This window comes from Salvelinus fontinalis, chromosome 3 (assembly GCF_029448725.1).
Source record: "Salvelinus fontinalis isolate EN_2023a chromosome 3, ASM2944872v1, whole genome shotgun sequence".
Classification (NCBI taxonomy): Eukaryota; Metazoa; Chordata; class Actinopteri; order Salmoniformes; family Salmonidae; genus Salvelinus; species Salvelinus fontinalis.
The window spans coordinates 7,657,231-7,673,198 of NC_074667.1; the positions used below are offsets into that span (position 1 = coordinate 7,657,231).

Below are 15,968 nucleotides of genomic sequence, written 5' to 3' on the forward strand. Positions count from 1 at the left end.
CTTTCCAGGGACAACTTCCATTGGTTTTGTATTAGACAATTCCATGCACTTTTGCATTCTGCCCTATTGGTGGCAGTATTGGATTTTTGATCCTAAGAAGCTGAAATAATTTAATTAGAAGTAGGAACCTGGAAACGGGTTTATTGTTTATTAGTTGTAACAAATGTAACCATATACAATATTAATTCCAAGTCAAAGCACTCAGACTTCTCTGACTCTGGTTGTGTGCATGCAAGTTGTTTGAACCCTCAAGATCCAGAATGAGACGGCGAACACAAAGGCCTGCGCGAGGGTAGCAGAAGGGGCAAATTGGAGGTAAACATTAATTACAAGCAATGCTTGCACCTTTTAAGTGGCAACGGGACTATTTCGATTTGGCTATTTTATATATTTGTCGATATTCCCCTACCTGGCATGCTTACATTTACACTATTTAGCTAGCAAGCTATATGTGGGCCTGCACTGAAAATTACATCACTAACTAGCACATTTCAGCTGACATTCAAAACAAAATCTTACAAGCGGGTTAACATTATATAAGTTAAATGCAACTACCTATATATTGGAACTTGTTTGTTAGAAACCTGTTAATTAGTTTGAGTCCTTATGTCTTGCCTTGAACATGCATATCTGGGCAAAGAACATCAAATATATCATCAACGACAGACATGTTTATATTCATAACATACTTAATGTTATAGTTGTCACCCAGACACACAGTACAGTTCACCACCTCTTTATTCTCTGTAGTGAACCTGGAGTATCAGCCCAGCTCAGGCACCTTGGCAGAATGTACCCAATGGATCCAGAGACATGCAGTCACCAGAGGGAGTATGGAGAACCAGAGACATGCAGTCACCAGAGGGAGTATGGAGAACAGAGCTCAGGGCAATGAGACAATGGCCAGGCTATGCCCCGAGAGCCCTACAGTGAATACTGCAGCATGAGGAGGACTAGAGAAGGTGGGGAGGAGTATGGTGCTTCCTCTGCTATGAGCTACATCATGGACCCATCATCCAGAGACTGGAGCAAAGGCTCATTGAGGGGTAGAGGTGCTCCCTTCTCCCCAGACACAGATGGGGACGTTGATGGAGATCCTGTGGAGCTCAGTGGGGAGGACCTGGAGCTCCTTTGTAAGAGGATGGAGCTGGAGATCATAGAGGAACAGATTGCCGGCAAAGAAATGCTGCTCTTGCTATGGAAACGTTTGGGCCTGAATCAAAGGCCATCCGTAAACAGAAGACGAAGGACAAGGAATGTTAGGATGTTACTCTTAAAGGATGTTACTCTTAAAGAGAGGGTGAATAGCATTTTGAGAAAGCGGGCATGGACCAATGAATGTCGCTCAAATGTATGTGCTTGTTACATCTGTATTTATGAATAGATTTATTTCCTGATGTTTGGATGCACTGTTCTGTTCCATTACATAGGGGTTATTCTACTGCCTCTCCTTAGTCTAAGTGCAGATCTAGAATCAATTGCCCATAAACCTGTCCCATTAACCATTTAAAGGTAAAAAATACTAAACTGACCTTAGATCAGTATTCAGGGACAACGTAGGCTTGATCAGCATCATACATCTTCAAATTATTTCTTAATTCTTTATTGTGTGTCCCATTCAGGAAATTTGTCTTACATCGCAAACTCAACAGCACAACTTCACCACATATACATAAATACAATAGGGATGTGCTTCTTTCCCTTTCAAGTTGATTCGATAGGTATCTAGATACATGGGCTCTGATATGATACGGGAACGATATGTTTTAGTTTGAAATGATTCATTTTGGTTAGAGAATTAATAGATTTGGTTTGATACACTCATTTGTTGCATAGACATGTTCATTTTCCATTCTAAATTCAAATATGCTACTGATGAAGCTCATGAGCTGGGCCTCTCTGAGCTGTGTGTGAGTAAAGTATATACAGTGCCTTCGGAAAGTATTCAGACCCCTTGATTTTTTCTACATTTTGTTAGTCTGATTAAAAAATATATTACATCGTTTTTTTTCTCATCAATCTACACATAATACCCCACAAGGACAAGCAAAAACAGTTTTTTTATGCATTTTTGCTAATTTATAATTGAAAAATATATATATATATATTTACATAAGTATTCAGACCCTTTACTCAGTACTTTGTCGAAGCACATTTGACAGCGACTACAGCCTCGAGTCTTACTGGGTATGACTCTACAAGCTTGGCACGCCTGTATTTGGGGAGTTTCTCCCATTCTTCTCTGCAGATCCTCTCAAGTTCTGTCAGGTTGGATGGGGAGCGTTGCTGCATAGCTATTTTCAGGTCGCTCCAGAGATGTTCAAGTCCGGGCTCTGGCTGAGCCACACAAGGACATTCAGAGACTTTTCCCAAAGCCTCTCTTGTGTTGTCTTGGCTGTGTGCTTAGGGTCGTTGTCCTGTTGGAAGGTGAACCTTCGCCCCCACTCTGAGGTCCTGAGCGCTCTGGAGCAGGTTTCTATCAAGGCTCTCTCTGTACTTTGCTCCGTTCATCTTTCCCTCGATCCTGACTAGTCCCCCAGTCCCTGCCACTGAAAAACGTCCCCACAGCATGATGCTGCCACCCCCATGCTTAACCGTAGGGATGGTGCCAGGTTTCCTCCAGACGTGACGCTTGGCATTCAGTTCAATCTAGGTTTCATCAGACCAGATAATCTTGTTTCTCGTGGACTGAGAGTTTTTAGGTGCCTTTTGGCAAACTGCAAGCGGGCTGTCATCGGCTTTTTACTGAGGAGTGGCTTCCGTCTGGCCACTTTGCCATAAAAGCCTGATTGGTGGAGTGCTGCAGAGATGTTTTTCCTTCTAGAAGGTTCTCCCATCTCCACAGAGGAACTCTGGAGCTCTGTCAGAGTGACCATCGGGTTTTTGGTCACCTCCCTGACCAAGGCCCTTCTCCCCCGATTGCTCAGTCTGCCCTGGCAACCAACTCTAAGAAGAGTCTTGGTGGTTCCAAACTTCTTCCATTTAAGAATGATGGAGGGCACTGTATTCCTGGGGACCTTCAGTGCTGCAGAAATGTTTTGGTACCCTTCCCCAGATCTGTGCTATGACACAATCCTGTGTCGGAGCTCTACAGACAATTCCTTCAACCTCATGGCTTGGTTTTTGCTGTGACATGCACTGTCAAATGTGAGACCTTTTATAGACAGTTGTGTGCCTTTCCAAATCATGTCCAATCAATTGAATTTACCACAGCTGGACTCCAATCAAGTTGTATAAGCATCTCAAGAATGATCAATGGAAACAGGATGCACCTGAGCACAATTTTGAGTCTCATAGCAAAGGGTCTGAATACTTACAGTTGAAGTCAGAAGTTTTCATACACCTTAGCCAAATATTTAAACTCAGTTTTCACAATTCCTGACATTTAATCCTAGTAAAGAATCCCTGTTTTAGGTCAGTTAGGATCACCACTTTATTTTAAGAATGTGAAATATCAGAATAATAGTAGAAAGAATCATTTATTTCAGCTTTTATTTATTTCATCACATTTTCATTGGGTCAGAAGTTTACTTACACTCAATTAGTATTTGGTAGCATTGCATTTAAACTGTTTAACTTGGGTCAAACCTTTCGGGGAGCCTTCCACAAGCTTCCCACAATAAGTTGGGTGAATTTTAGTCCATTCCTTCTGACAGAGCTGGTGTAACTGAGTCAGGTTTGTAAGGCCCCCTTGCTCGCACACGCTTTTTCAGTTCTGCCCCCAAATTTTCTATAGGATTGAGGTCAGGGCTTTGTGATGGCCACTCCAATACCTTGACTTTGTTGTCCTTAAGCCATTTTGCCACAACTTTGGAAGTATGCTTGGGGTTATTGTCCATTTGGAAGACCCATTTGCGACCAAGCTTTAACCTGTCTATGACAGGGGTTCCACTAGCGGCACCCCGTTCCGCTAGCGGAAACCCTCGCCAACAGCCAATGAAATAGCAGGGCGCCAAATACAAATCAACAGAAATCTCATAAATCAAATTTCTCAAACATACAAGTATTAGGCACCATTTTAAAGATTAAATTATCGTTAATCCAGCCACAGTGTCTGATTTCAAAAATGCTTTACAGCGAAAGCTCCACAAACGATTATGTTAAGTCACCACCAAGTCACAGAAAAACCCAGCCATTTTTCCTGCCAAAGAGAGGAGTCACAAAAAGCACAAAGAGATAAAATTAATCACTAACCTTTGATGATCTTCATCAGATGACACTCATAGGACTTCATGTTACACAATACATGTATGTTTTGTTCGATAAAGTGCATATTTATATCCAAAAATCTCATTTTACATTGGTGTGTTATGTTCAGTAGTTCAAAAACATGCTATGATTTTGCAGAGAGCCACATCAATTCACATCAACTTTACGGAACAAGCATAATCTGAGAACGGCGCTCAGAGCCCAAACCAGCCAGAGAAATATCCGCCATGTTGGGTAGTCAACATTATTCATAAATAGCATTATAAATATTCACTTTGAAGATCTTCATCGTAATGCACTCCCAGGAATCACAGTTCCACAATAAATGCTTGTTTTGTTCGATAATGTCCATCATTTATGTCCATTTATGTCCAATAGCTTCTTTTGTTAGGGCGTTAGGTAAACAAATCCAAAAGCGCGATCTGCTCCATTTGGACGAAACGTTCAAAAAGTTATATTACAGGTTGAAGAAACTTGTCAAACTAAGTATAGAATCAATCTTTAGGATGTTTTTATCATAAAAGTTCAATAATGTTCCAACCGGGGGAATTCTAATGTCTGTAGAAAAGAAATGGAACGAGAGCTAACTCGCAAGTGAAAGCGTGTGACTGAGAACGAGGCTGTTGGCAGACCCCCTAGTCAAACAGCTCCCATCCGGCCCCCCTTCACATGAGAAGCCTGAAACAACGTTCTTAAGACGGTTGACATCTAGTGGAAGCCTTAGGAAAATTAACCCATATCCCACTGTGTATTCGATAGGGGTGAGTTCAAAAACTACAAACCTCAGATTTCCAACTTCCTGTTTGGATTTTCTCTCAGGTTTTTGCCTGCCATATGAGTTCTGTTATACTCACAGACATCATTCAAACAGTTTTAGAAACTTCAGAGTGTTTTCTATCCAATACTACTAATAAAATGCATCTATTACATCTGGGACTGAATAGGAGGCAGTTCACTCTGAACAAGTTCACTTCTTTCGGATAGGGGGCGGTATTTTGACATCCGGATGAAAAGCGTGCCCAAAGTAAACTGCCTGCTACTCAGGCCCAGAGGCTCAGATATGCATATAATTGGTAGATTCGGATAGAAAACACTCAAGTTTCTAAAACTGTTAAAATAATGTTTGTGAGTATAACAAAACTGAAATGGTAAGCGAAACCCCGAGAACAAACCATAAAAAAAAGAACAATTCAGCATACCACTGATTTCAATGCCTGGCACTTTTATAATAGGGCGAATTCGTCCCCGATTGCAGTTCCTAGGGCTTCCACTAGATGTCAACAGTCTTTAGAAAGAGTTTCAGGCTTGTTTTTGGAAAAATGAGGGACAAGTTGTAGTTTTTCTAAGTGGCTCCCATTTTGGCTGTAGTGTTTCCAAGCGCATGGCTGAGAGAGCGTGTTCTTTTTGTTTATCTCCGGTAAAGACAATAACGATTCTCCGTCTTAAATTGTATTGTTTATTTGGGTATAAGGGTACCTAAGGTTTGATTCTAAATGTTGATTGACTTGTTTGGATAAGTTTATTGGTAATGTTTGGGATTCATTTTGTATGCATTTTGAAAGAGGGAAACCGAGTGGATTATTGACTGAAGCGCGCCAGCTAAACTGAGTTTTTATGGATATAAAGAAGGAATTTATCGAACAAAAGGACCATTTGTAATGTAACTGGGACATTTTGGAGTGCCAACACAGGAAGATCTTCAAAGGTAAGGCATATATTATATTGCTATTTATGACTCCCTTGTTGAAAATGATTTGTTATGCATTTGTGTGCTGGACGTTGTCAGATAATCGCATGGTTTGCTTTCGCCATAAAGCCTTCTTGAAATCTGACACCTTGGCTGGATTAACAACAAGTTAAGCTTTATTTTGATGTATTGCACTTGTGATTTCATGAAAGTTTAATATTTATAGTAATTTGAATTTGGCTCTCTGCCATTTCACCGGATGTTGGCCAGGTGAGACGCTACCGTCACACCTATCCATAAGAAGTAGCTTTAACTTCCTGACTGATGTCTTGAGATGTTGCTTAAATATATCCACATAATTTTCCTACCTCATGATGCTATTTATTTTGTGAAGTGCACCAGTCCCTGCTGCAGTAAACAACCCCCACAACATGATGCTGCCACCCCCGTGCTTCACGGTTGGGATGGTGTTCTTCGGCTTGCAAGCATCCCCCTTTTTTTCCCAAACATAACGATGGTCATTATGGCCAAACAGTTCTATTTTTGTTTCAGCAGATCAGAGGACATTTCTCCAAAAAGTATGATCTTTGTCCCCATGTGCAGTTGCAAACCGTAGTCTGGCTTTTTTTATGGCTGTTTTGGAGCAGTGGCTTCTTCCTTGCTGAGTGGCCTTTCAGGTTATGTCGGTCTAGTACTCGTTTTACTGTGGATATACGTACAAAAGTATCTGTTTCCTCCAGCATCTTCACAAGGTCCTTTGCTGTTGTTCTGGGATTGATTTTCTCAAACAAAGAGGCAATGAGTTTGAAGGTAGGCCTTGAAATACATCCACAGGTACACCTCCAATTGACTCAAATGATGTCAATTAGCCTATCAGAAGCTTCTAAAGCCACAACATAATTTTCTGGAATTTTCCAAGCTGTTTAAAGGCACAGTCAACTTGGTGTATGTAAACTTCTGACCCACTGGAATTGTGGTAAAGTGAATTATAAGTATGTAAACTTCTGACTTCAACTGTATGTAAATAAGGTATTTCAGATTTTTATGGGGTATTGTGTGTAGATTGCTGAGGATAACGTTTAAAAATCCAGTTTAGAATAAGGCTGTAATGTAACAAAATTTGGAAAAAGTCAAGGGGTCTGAATACTTTCCGACGGCACTGTATGTCTATGGTGTGTACTATGTAGGCACCTGATCTGGCCATAAGGGAAACTTGGCATCTACCACCCCCCCTGTCAGATTATGGGGGACAATGTTTTTTGGTTCTGAAATCACCATGACCCACTAATTAACTTGTCATTTTTTCAGATTAAGTGTTAGGGCTAGTAATGTATCAATAGTTATCATTTACAAATTATCTATGACATAGCCAATGAATATATAGCACCACTTTGGATTTCACCCCATCTCAAAATTGAATGGTTTCACAATCAAATGTTTTTCTTTTTGGTCAGAATTGTTTGTTTAATTCTCTGATACTGGTGGTATTTGTACTTTCAATATTTTCCTCAATGTACTCCAGGAGGCTGCTGACCAGCAGGTCCCTCCCAAGCTTGTTCTCCATTCTCCCAAAGTGGTCAAAAGCTTTGTGGAACGGATGAACGAGTCCATCCTGCGCAAAGACAGCATAGTAAAGGACAACCTTATCCTGTACGTACATGAAGAGGAGCATCCTCTGAAACTCAAAGTGGCTTTATTGGAGCAGCGACGCAATCCCACGGTGAATAAGGAGGTATGTACTATGTAGCATATCTGGGATCAATTGTGTTTTGAGAGTCACCTCACTCTTAAGGAAGCGGACCAGCATACACATTTAAAATGTATATAGCTGTTGCAGTGGTTGGTTATTTGTTGATGTTTCCTCATGTTTGGTCCCTTATCCAATTGTTCAGGACAAAGCAGCCAAGGGCTTCCAGTACATCCTCAATGTCCTCAACAAAGGGGGGGGGACATCGACAGGCTCTCAAAGATTGTCAACAATTTCAAGGATTTACCCTCTGTGGGAGAGGAGCTGCCACATGGTCAGCCGTCTCCACTTGATGGCCAGCCCGAGACCACCTCTAAGAGTGAGAGGAAGGTGCCCTCTCGCAAAAGGCGCTCCCGGTTTGATGATGAGCTCCCGCTATGTTGGCTCAATATACTCTGGGGTCAGCCCACCCTACTCGGGGTTCAGCCCAATCCGCTTGGGAGTCTGTTGCGTAAAGTGGTCCCAGCAGGTAGCGTTCTGCCACAAGACCACAGTCTCTTACAAAGTGGAGAAGGAGATATTGGGCAACATAGACTCAGTTTGGGCTTCATCCAGGCTAAGGATAGCCCAAAAAACAAAAAGCCAAAGTCTCCACCTGTTGAGGAGAAGAGGAAAGGGAGGCATAAGTCTCCACAGGTGGAGGAAAATGAGGCCTGAGGATGAGCAGAAGTACGAACGGATCCAGAGCCTGCTGCAGACAATTGGGCTGGATCTGGGGGTTGAGGAGTTGGGCCGACTGAACGACAGGACCCAGGAGAGATTGTATGGGAAGAAGAGAGACCAGGAGAAGAAGGGGGGCAAGAAAGAAAGCGTGTGGGAGGTTGAGAAGGAGAAGGAGAGCAAGAAGGAGAAAGAGGAGAGCGAGAAAGAGGAAGAGGAGAAAGGGAAAGATAAAGAGGAGTGAGCATGCTCAAGCAAATATCACAGTATTTCCTTGTTGTCAGATAGCTCCAACTCCAGCCCCCCTTGCCATCGGTGGACCGCAGAATACAAACGCTTTAGCACCAGAGACCAGGATAGAGAGAGAGACGGGGGCAGATCTGAGAGAAACAGAGAGAGAGAGACAGACGCTCTAGCACCAGAGACTAGGACAGAGAGAGAGATGGGGGCAGATCTCAGAGAAACAGAGAGAGAGAGACAGACGCTCTAGCACCAGAGACTAGGACAGAGAGAGAGATGGGGGCAGATCTCAGAGAAACAGAGAGAGAGAGAGACAGACGCTCTAGCACCAGAGACTAGGACAGAGAGAGAGAGATGGGGGCAGATCTCAGAGAAACAGAGACAGATGCTCTAGCACCAGAGACCAGGACAGAGAGAGAGAGACGAGGGCAATCTGTGAGAAACAGAGAGAGAGAGACGGGGGCAATCTGTGAGAAACAGAGAGAGAGACAGACGCTCTAGCACCAGAGACCAGGACAGAGAGAGAGACTGGGACAGATCAGAGAGAGAGGCAGACGCTGTAGTACCGGAGACCTGGATAGATATAGAGATAGTGGGAGCGAGGCAAAGACTGGGATGGCGACAAAGAAAGCTTCCTGGGGCTTTACCCATACTCCAACGATCCCACACACCCTCATGCATCTTTGATGGCGACCTACTCAGTGCAGTACTCTAAGTACATGGCATACCACAGCAGCCACTATGCCAGCACCTTCCCTCCAAGGTGTAGCTTTCCCCCTGGTACCATTTCCCCTGCTACAATGCCACATGGTAACATGCCACTCCTCCCAACCCCCTTGTGTATCCACTCTACCCCAACTGCCCGCCTTATTACTGTAATGGCACTTCAGAAACGTTTTTCCAGGCATACACACAGGCCACTGGAAACCCCCAGTTCACAAACATGGATGTACAAGTGCAGGATACAGACTCATCCCTGAACAGGACATAGAGACTGTGTGGCCCAGACTTGGACTGTCGGGCTTAACCAGTTGAGTATAAACACGCGTCTAAAGAGGCAACACAAAAATATACAAGAATTAAGGCTGCTTAAAGAAACTCCTCAGGTGGCTGCCAAGGAGCCACCCTCTGAGCCAGGTACAAAGAAGGAGCCAGAAGGAGAAGCAGTCATAGAAGGGGAGAAACTGCATTCTGTGGTCCCTCCGGTGGCTACAAAGGATTCTGAGGCACCCTCTAGAACAGGATCCCAAAATAGAAAATGGAGAAAAGAGGAAACACTGGAAGAAAAAGGAGGTATATACAACGAAGGTTTATCCATGAGGGTAAACAGAACCTATATGACAAGGCGGAAATTGCGTTTGGCGGAAGCGCTTGCAAAAGGCCTTGAGGTCCCCTCTGAACCAGAGCCCAAGACAGAGCCAGAAGCAGAGGACAAATCATTGACAGAATGGCAGAGACTGTTTGCAGACGCTGTGGCGAATGTGGCTGCAACGGACCCATTTGCCCTCCGAACCAGAGGCTGAGAAAGAGCCTGACTGGGAGACCGAGCAGAAAAGGACAGACGAAGAGATGAAGGCGAAATTAAAGGAAAAGTCTTGTGACATTTAGAGTTCGAGACTACATTTGCTCTAAAGAATCAAAGTACTGTCTTTGCTATGAAGGAACTTCACTAACTTGTGATGTCTTCTATTGGCTATGGAGAATGCATGTCTGCATCTATTCTAAATGTTAATACATTTCATCCACAGAGAGGGGCAGAAACACCAAAACCTTGATATATGTCCCTCTTGATTTCTACTAATTAAATAGTGAGGATATAATATATCAATATGACAAAGCTTTTTTAAAGACAATAATTCTGTAATTTTTTTCCAGCTTGGCGAGTTCAACCTGAAGATGAAGCAGAGATCAACACATTTAAAAGAAGCCCCAACAGAAGCCCCAACATAACCTGAAAGGGCGGCTGTTGTAGGTAAAACAGCTTGAAATACAACATATGTTTCATATCAATGAATGTGTGTTCCTATCACACCTTAAAAAGTAAGATGTCACTAATAATACCCATAGTCTTTTATTTGTGACACTTATGCAATAACACGCTTGTCAAATCATTCATCACACGTCTTCTTTTCTGCTGATCTTCACAGTGCGTCATGAGCTCACATCCCCCTCGAACCTGCTGCTGACCCATCCAGACCCTGTGGACATCCGTTTGGCTAACATTCTCCTTATCTAATATACACTCACTGGCCAGTTTATTAGGTACATACTGGGTCGGACCCTCCTTTTCCTCCAGAACAGCCTGATTTTTTCGGGGCATTCTACAAGTTGTCTGAAACGTTCCACAGGGATGTTGGTTCATGCTGACGCGACGGCATCACGCAGTTCCTGCAGATTGGACAGTGATACATTCATGCTGCGAATAGCCCATTCCATCTCATCTCAAAGATGCTGTATTGGGTTGAGGTCTGGGGACTACGCAGGCCACTCAAGTAAACTGAACTTGCTGTCATGCTCCAGGCAATGTTTTTCCACTCCTCGATTGTCTAGTCTTGGTGATCACGTGCCCACTGGAGCCACTTCTTCTTGTTTTTAGCTGATAGGAGTGGAACCCGGTGTGGTCGTCTGCTGCAATAGCCCATCCGTGACAAGGATTGACGAGTTGTGCGTTCTGAGATGCTGTTTGGCACACCACTGCTGTACTGCGCCATTATTTGTCTGTTTGTGGCCCGCCTGTTAGCTTGCACGATTCTTGCCATTCTCATTCGAACTCTCTCATCAACAGGCTGTTTTCGCCAACAGGACTGCCACAGAATGGATGTTTTTTGTTTGACGCACCATTCTCAGTAAACCCTAGACACTGTTGTGCGTGAAAAGCCCAGGAAGGTGGCCGTTTCTGAGATACAGGAGCGTCTGATCATAAAATGCTTAAAGTCGCTTAGGTCACTAGTTTTTCCCCATTCTGATGTTCAACCGAACTGTAACTGAATGCCTTGATGCCTGTCTGCCTGCTTTATATAGTGAGTCACAGCCACGTGACTCACTTTCAGTAAGAGCGATCCATAAATGGGCTCGATAAATGGGGTGGTGTACCAAATAAACTGGCCGATGAGTAGATTTTTGGGGTATCTGTACTTTACTATTTATATTTTTGACAACTTTTACATTTACTTCACTACATTCCTAAAGAAAAAGAATGTACTTTTTACTCAATACATTTTCCCTGACCCCCAAAAGCACTTACATTTTGAATACGTAGAAGGACAGGAAAATGGTCTAATTCACACACTTATCAAGAGAACATCCCTGGTCATCTCTACTGCCTCTGATCTGACGGACTCACTAAAAACATGCTTCATTTGTAATTTATGCCTGATTGTTGGAGTGTGCTTCTGGCTATCCGTATATTAAGAAAACACATTGTGCCGTCTGGTTTGCTTATTATAAGGAATTAGAATTTTTACTTTTGATACTTAAGTATATTTTAGCAATTACATTTACTTTTGATACTTATGTATATTTAAAACCCAAATACTTTTAAGACTTTTTACTCAACTAGTATTTATTGAGTGACTTTTACTTGAGTCATTTTCTATTAAGGTATCTTTACTCAAGTATGACAATTTGGTCGTTTTTCCACCAGATTGCATTCTACCACCAGAATATTTCTAGATTTCTACACTGAACAAAAATATAAACGCAACATGTAAAGTGCTGAGTTTTGGGCACACATTTGTTTACGTCCTTGTTAGTGAGCTTTTCTCCTTTGCCAAGATAATCCATCCACCTGACAGTTGTGTCATATAAAGAAGCTGATTAAGCAGCATGATCGTTACACAGTTGCACCTTGTACAGAGGACAATAAAAAGCCACTTTAAAATGTACAGTTTTGTCACACAACACAATGCCACAGATGTCTGAAGTTTTGAGGAAGCGTGCAGTTGGGATGCAGACTGCAGAAATGTCCACCAGAGCTGTTGCCAGAGAATTTAGCAGTACGTCCAACCGGCCTCACAACCGCAGACAACGTGGGGGGTGCTCATGGGCAGTACCAGGAGGTTGTTTTAGTTATAAAAGCCAGGAAACTGACTTTTTTTATTCAAAGATTCAATTTCTATAGAACCTGTCCTGTTTCACGTTGTATATATTTAACTCAATAAACTGATGTCTTTGTATCTCAGGACTAAGTGTGGAGTAATGTATAATTTCTACCTAATGGGCAAATCATTTTTTTTAATCATGGTGAGACATAAAACACATTTGAACTTAATAGAAGATAATGTGTGGCAGTCATCTTTGTAAGTTCATGTACAGTATAGTTTATAGTTTAAACTTCAGATTTGTGTGCATTCTGTGTTCCCCCGTTTTCAGGAAGAGATGCAGTCTGAAGCACATGGCATTCTCAGATTTTCCACAACTCAAGAAGACAAATACAAGATTGGATTGTAGTACATGTTCTTTTGCAGATTTAAAAAATAAACCCAACAGTTGTTGCAAATATACAGCACTTGTTCTGTTAAACAAAACCAAGTAAAACACACCAAATAAATTACACAAATAGCCAAGTCGCATCTCCAGCAGTCATTTGGAGTGACGTATCCCATGTTACTTGGTGAATAGGAGAGCTGTCTGTGTGTGTGTGTGTGTCTATAACCCTAATTTAAAGCTCATCCCTCTCCTCTCCTTCACAGAGGCAGGCTTCCCTCTGGCTGTTCATGTAGGGCCTGCAGCCCAGAGTCCAGACTGTGTTGAACAGGGTGTCTGCTACCGTCTCACAGGCTAGAAGGTAAAGAGGGACATGGGGATGAGAGTTAATTACTGGCCTATTTAAACATCTTGAGCAAAATATCAATAGGCCTGATAAAAGGGCAATGAAGTTCAGGTATAGGGCTGTAGGTGTAATCTGTGACTCTGTATGAATGTGTACAAGCTGTCAGATCTTAGGTTTTTCCTTAATTCCTTGCACCCCCTCAAAGTTCATTGGAGAAAGTTTGAGGGGAGGGACGTTGGAGCCTCCTGCAATGGACTTTGAGAGAGAGTTGAGAAATCAAGGGCTTGACAGCTTCTACACTTGTTAGACTGTGGAACTTTCCATGTACACTGCATCAGGTTGACTGACCTTCGACCTTTGACATGAAGCCCAGGCTCTTCTTGAGGTCAGAGCAGATGCTGTGGAGACACCAGCGGAACTTGGAGTCGCAGCGGTACTTGTTGGAGCCGCAGGTGTCGTAACACACATCCAGCTGGTTGCAGCACTTAGTCATGGCAGGGATACCCAGATCAACCTTTATGGAACAGGACAAGGATGGTGAGTGAGTGAGTGTGCATGTGCGCTATGATGGTGTTATACACTGAGTGTACAAAACATTAAGAACACCTTCCTAATATTGAGTTGCACCACCTTTTGCCCTCAAAACAGCCTCCATTTGTCGGGAATGGACTCTACAAGGTGTCGAAAGCGTCCCATAGGAATGCTGGCCCATGATGACTCCAATGCTCAAGTTGGCTGGATGTCCTTTGAGTGGTGGACTATTCTTGATACACACAGGAAACTGTTGAGTGTTTAAAAACCCGGCAGCATTGCAGTTCTTGACACACTCAAACCAGTGCGCCAGGCACCTAGTACTCATACCCTGTTCAAAGGCACTTACATCTTTTGTCTGGCCCATTCCCGGTCTGAAAAGCACTCATAAACAATCCATAGCTCAATTGTCTCAAAGCTTAAAAATCCTTCTTTAACCTGCCTCCTCCCCTTCATCTACACTGATTGAAGTGGATTTAACAAGTGACATCAATAATGGATCATAGTGTTCCTAATGTTTTGTAAACTCAGTGAATGTGTACTGTTCAATCTGTATATTATTGGAGTTGTATGACCAATGTACTATTTTGATTTGCGTTCTATAAAAATACTTGATTGTGGAAATGTTTCGCTGAGCATTAATGTGTGTGTGCGCGTGTGTTTCCAATAATCTATATATGCATACACTATTGGGTACCGGAAGGCCTAGGAAGTAGGCACTGCATCCGTTGGGCTCCTGCATCTGGTAGTCAGGGCGAGGAAGAGCAGCTTTACCTGAGGTAGAAAGAATGTTAGAGACATCAGTTCCCTTCAACTCAAGAAATGCCATGAGGAATATTTTAATTCCACTTTTATGTTTTTAAAATCCAATGAGGAAAATAGGAACTGGAATTTCTGTTTACTTCATAAATTGACTGAATTGACTTGAACTGGAACGGAACCCAACCTTGATCGCCATCCACACTTGATTGACCAACCCAGCAAAGGGAGCCCACTGGGCACAGATGTCAATTCAAAGTCTAATCCACATTGGTTCAACATAATTTAATTGACATGATGTGGAAACAACGTTGATTCAACCAGTGTGTGCCCATTGGGAGGTTGGATGTCCGTAACTTATATGTCAGACAACAGACGTTGTTGGGGAAGATTATCAGTTCATAAATGGTGGTAACCAAAACAGGGTCCATGGTCAATACAGGTAAAGTCCATGGACATACGATATCAATGGTGAAGACTACAGCCTAGCTGTGAATCGCTGAGTATTTCACACTTTACCTCATGACACCTCTGCCAGCTCTGCCAGCTATCTCTCCTTGCTCATAGTCCACTGACTAAGGTGCATTATCAGATGTGAGGTGATAAAGGTTATTAGTAATGTCAAATTAATTCCAGGTATAAGCTCTCCCTAATCAGTTATACGGTGTTCTTGCATTTAAGAGTTTGAATGGCTTTAACATGATGTGTTAAGACTTCAGAAAATCTTAATGTCCATGTTTATCTCCATTGTGTACCATCTCCCTAATCTATAATGGATCTCTACCTGCCGGATAATCATTACACAATTTGAATTTAGGATCACATGGAAGCGTTCTGTACAAAACAGAATATCTCGGCTAACTAATCACAAGCCTGGTCTAGATCTAGATGGGCTTGTTTAGCTAACTCCTCTGACTATCGTTGGCATGCCACGCATATGATACATGTATGATAGGCTAGCCAGAGGAGTTGATCATGTTCTTACCATATCGACAGCGGTACTGGCACACTCCATCGCGTCCGCCCATAAGCTCCAGCATGGAGTCAAAGTATCCATTGACGGCTTCAAAGCCTCCCCTAACGGAGTTCAGTCCCCACTCGTCCTCATCCTCTGCCTGGGAGGGGTCGACAGGGGCCTGGCTTGGGTCCACTGGTGCAGGTTCCTCAGCGTCCTGGGAGAGGGTTCCCTGGATGGAGAGGCCCAAAACCAGAAGGAGAGCAAGGGAGGCCCAGTGTGTCATATTGAGGTTCAGAGAAGCGAAGGGACAGCTAGGGACACAGCGTTGATGATCCACAGAGTTCAGCTGGATGAATGAGAGAAGCACAAACACAGAGAGAGGGAACAAGACAACTCACTCTGTCGC

General features: G+C 42.9%; 2 protein-coding genes across 3 annotated transcripts; one reads left to right on the forward strand and one right to left on the reverse strand.

Moving 5' to 3' along the window:
• Positions 1 to 32: 32 nt before the first annotated feature.
• LOC129837700 (uncharacterized) lies at positions 33 to 12,726 on the forward strand. The gene is made up of 5 exons (XM_055904082.1): positions 33 to 315; positions 751 to 1,351; positions 7,419 to 7,628; positions 7,789 to 10,515; positions 10,691 to 12,726. Exons 2-4 carry the CDS (start codon positions 911 to 913, stop codon positions 8,545 to 8,547), a joined length of 1,410 nt encoding a protein of 469 aa, XP_055760057.1. The 5' UTR covers positions 33 to 315; positions 751 to 910; the 3' UTR covers positions 8,548 to 10,515; positions 10,691 to 12,726.
• A 255-nt stretch (positions 12,727 to 12,981) lies between these two features.
• On the reverse strand, positions 12,982 to 15,947 carry LOC129837708 (group XIIB secretory phospholipase A2-like protein). Of its 2 annotated transcripts, none has more exons than XM_055904103.1 (4): positions 15,590 to 15,947; positions 14,543 to 14,619; positions 13,663 to 13,828; positions 12,982 to 13,322 (listed from the first exon to the last, which is right to left on the reverse strand). In XM_055904103.1, the coding sequence occupies exons 1-4, from the start codon at positions 15,843 to 15,845 to the stop codon at positions 13,204 to 13,206; spliced, it is 618 nt and encodes a 205-aa protein (XP_055760078.1). In that variant the 5' UTR covers positions 15,846 to 15,947; the 3' UTR covers positions 12,982 to 13,203. The 2 variants fall into 2 exon arrangements, with proteins under 2 accessions (XP_055760078.1, XP_055760068.1); XM_055904093.1 differs by having other exon boundaries at positions 14,531 to 14,619.
• Positions 15,948 to 15,968: the final 21 nt, after the last annotated feature.

Bases quoted from the DNA above. Each gene is read 5' to 3' on its own strand.
- LOC129837708 (XM_055904093.1), bottom strand. From the start codon at position 15,845: ATGACACACTGGGCCTCCCTTGCTCTCCTTCTGGTTTTGGGCCTCTCC. The intron at 14,620-15,589 runs GTAAGAACATGA...TTTCTACCTCAG, and splicing joins CCAGTACCGCTGTCGATATG to GTAAAGCTGCTCTTCCTCGC. The intron at 13,829-14,530 runs GTATGCATATAT...TGTTCCATAAAG, and splicing joins GCCTTCCGGTACCCAATAGT to GTTGATCTGGGTATCCCTGC.
- LOC129837700 (XM_055904082.1), top strand. From the start codon at position 911: ATGCCCCGAGAGCCCTACAGTGAATACTGCAGCATGAGGAGGACTAGA. The intron at 1,352-7,418 runs GTATGTGCTTGT...AATGTACTCCAG, and splicing joins CCAATGAATGTCGCTCAAAT to GAGGCTGCTGACCAGCAGGT. The intron at 7,629-7,788 runs GTATGTACTATG...CCAATTGTTCAG, and splicing joins ATCCCACGGTGAATAAGGAG to GACAAAGCAGCCAAGGGCTT.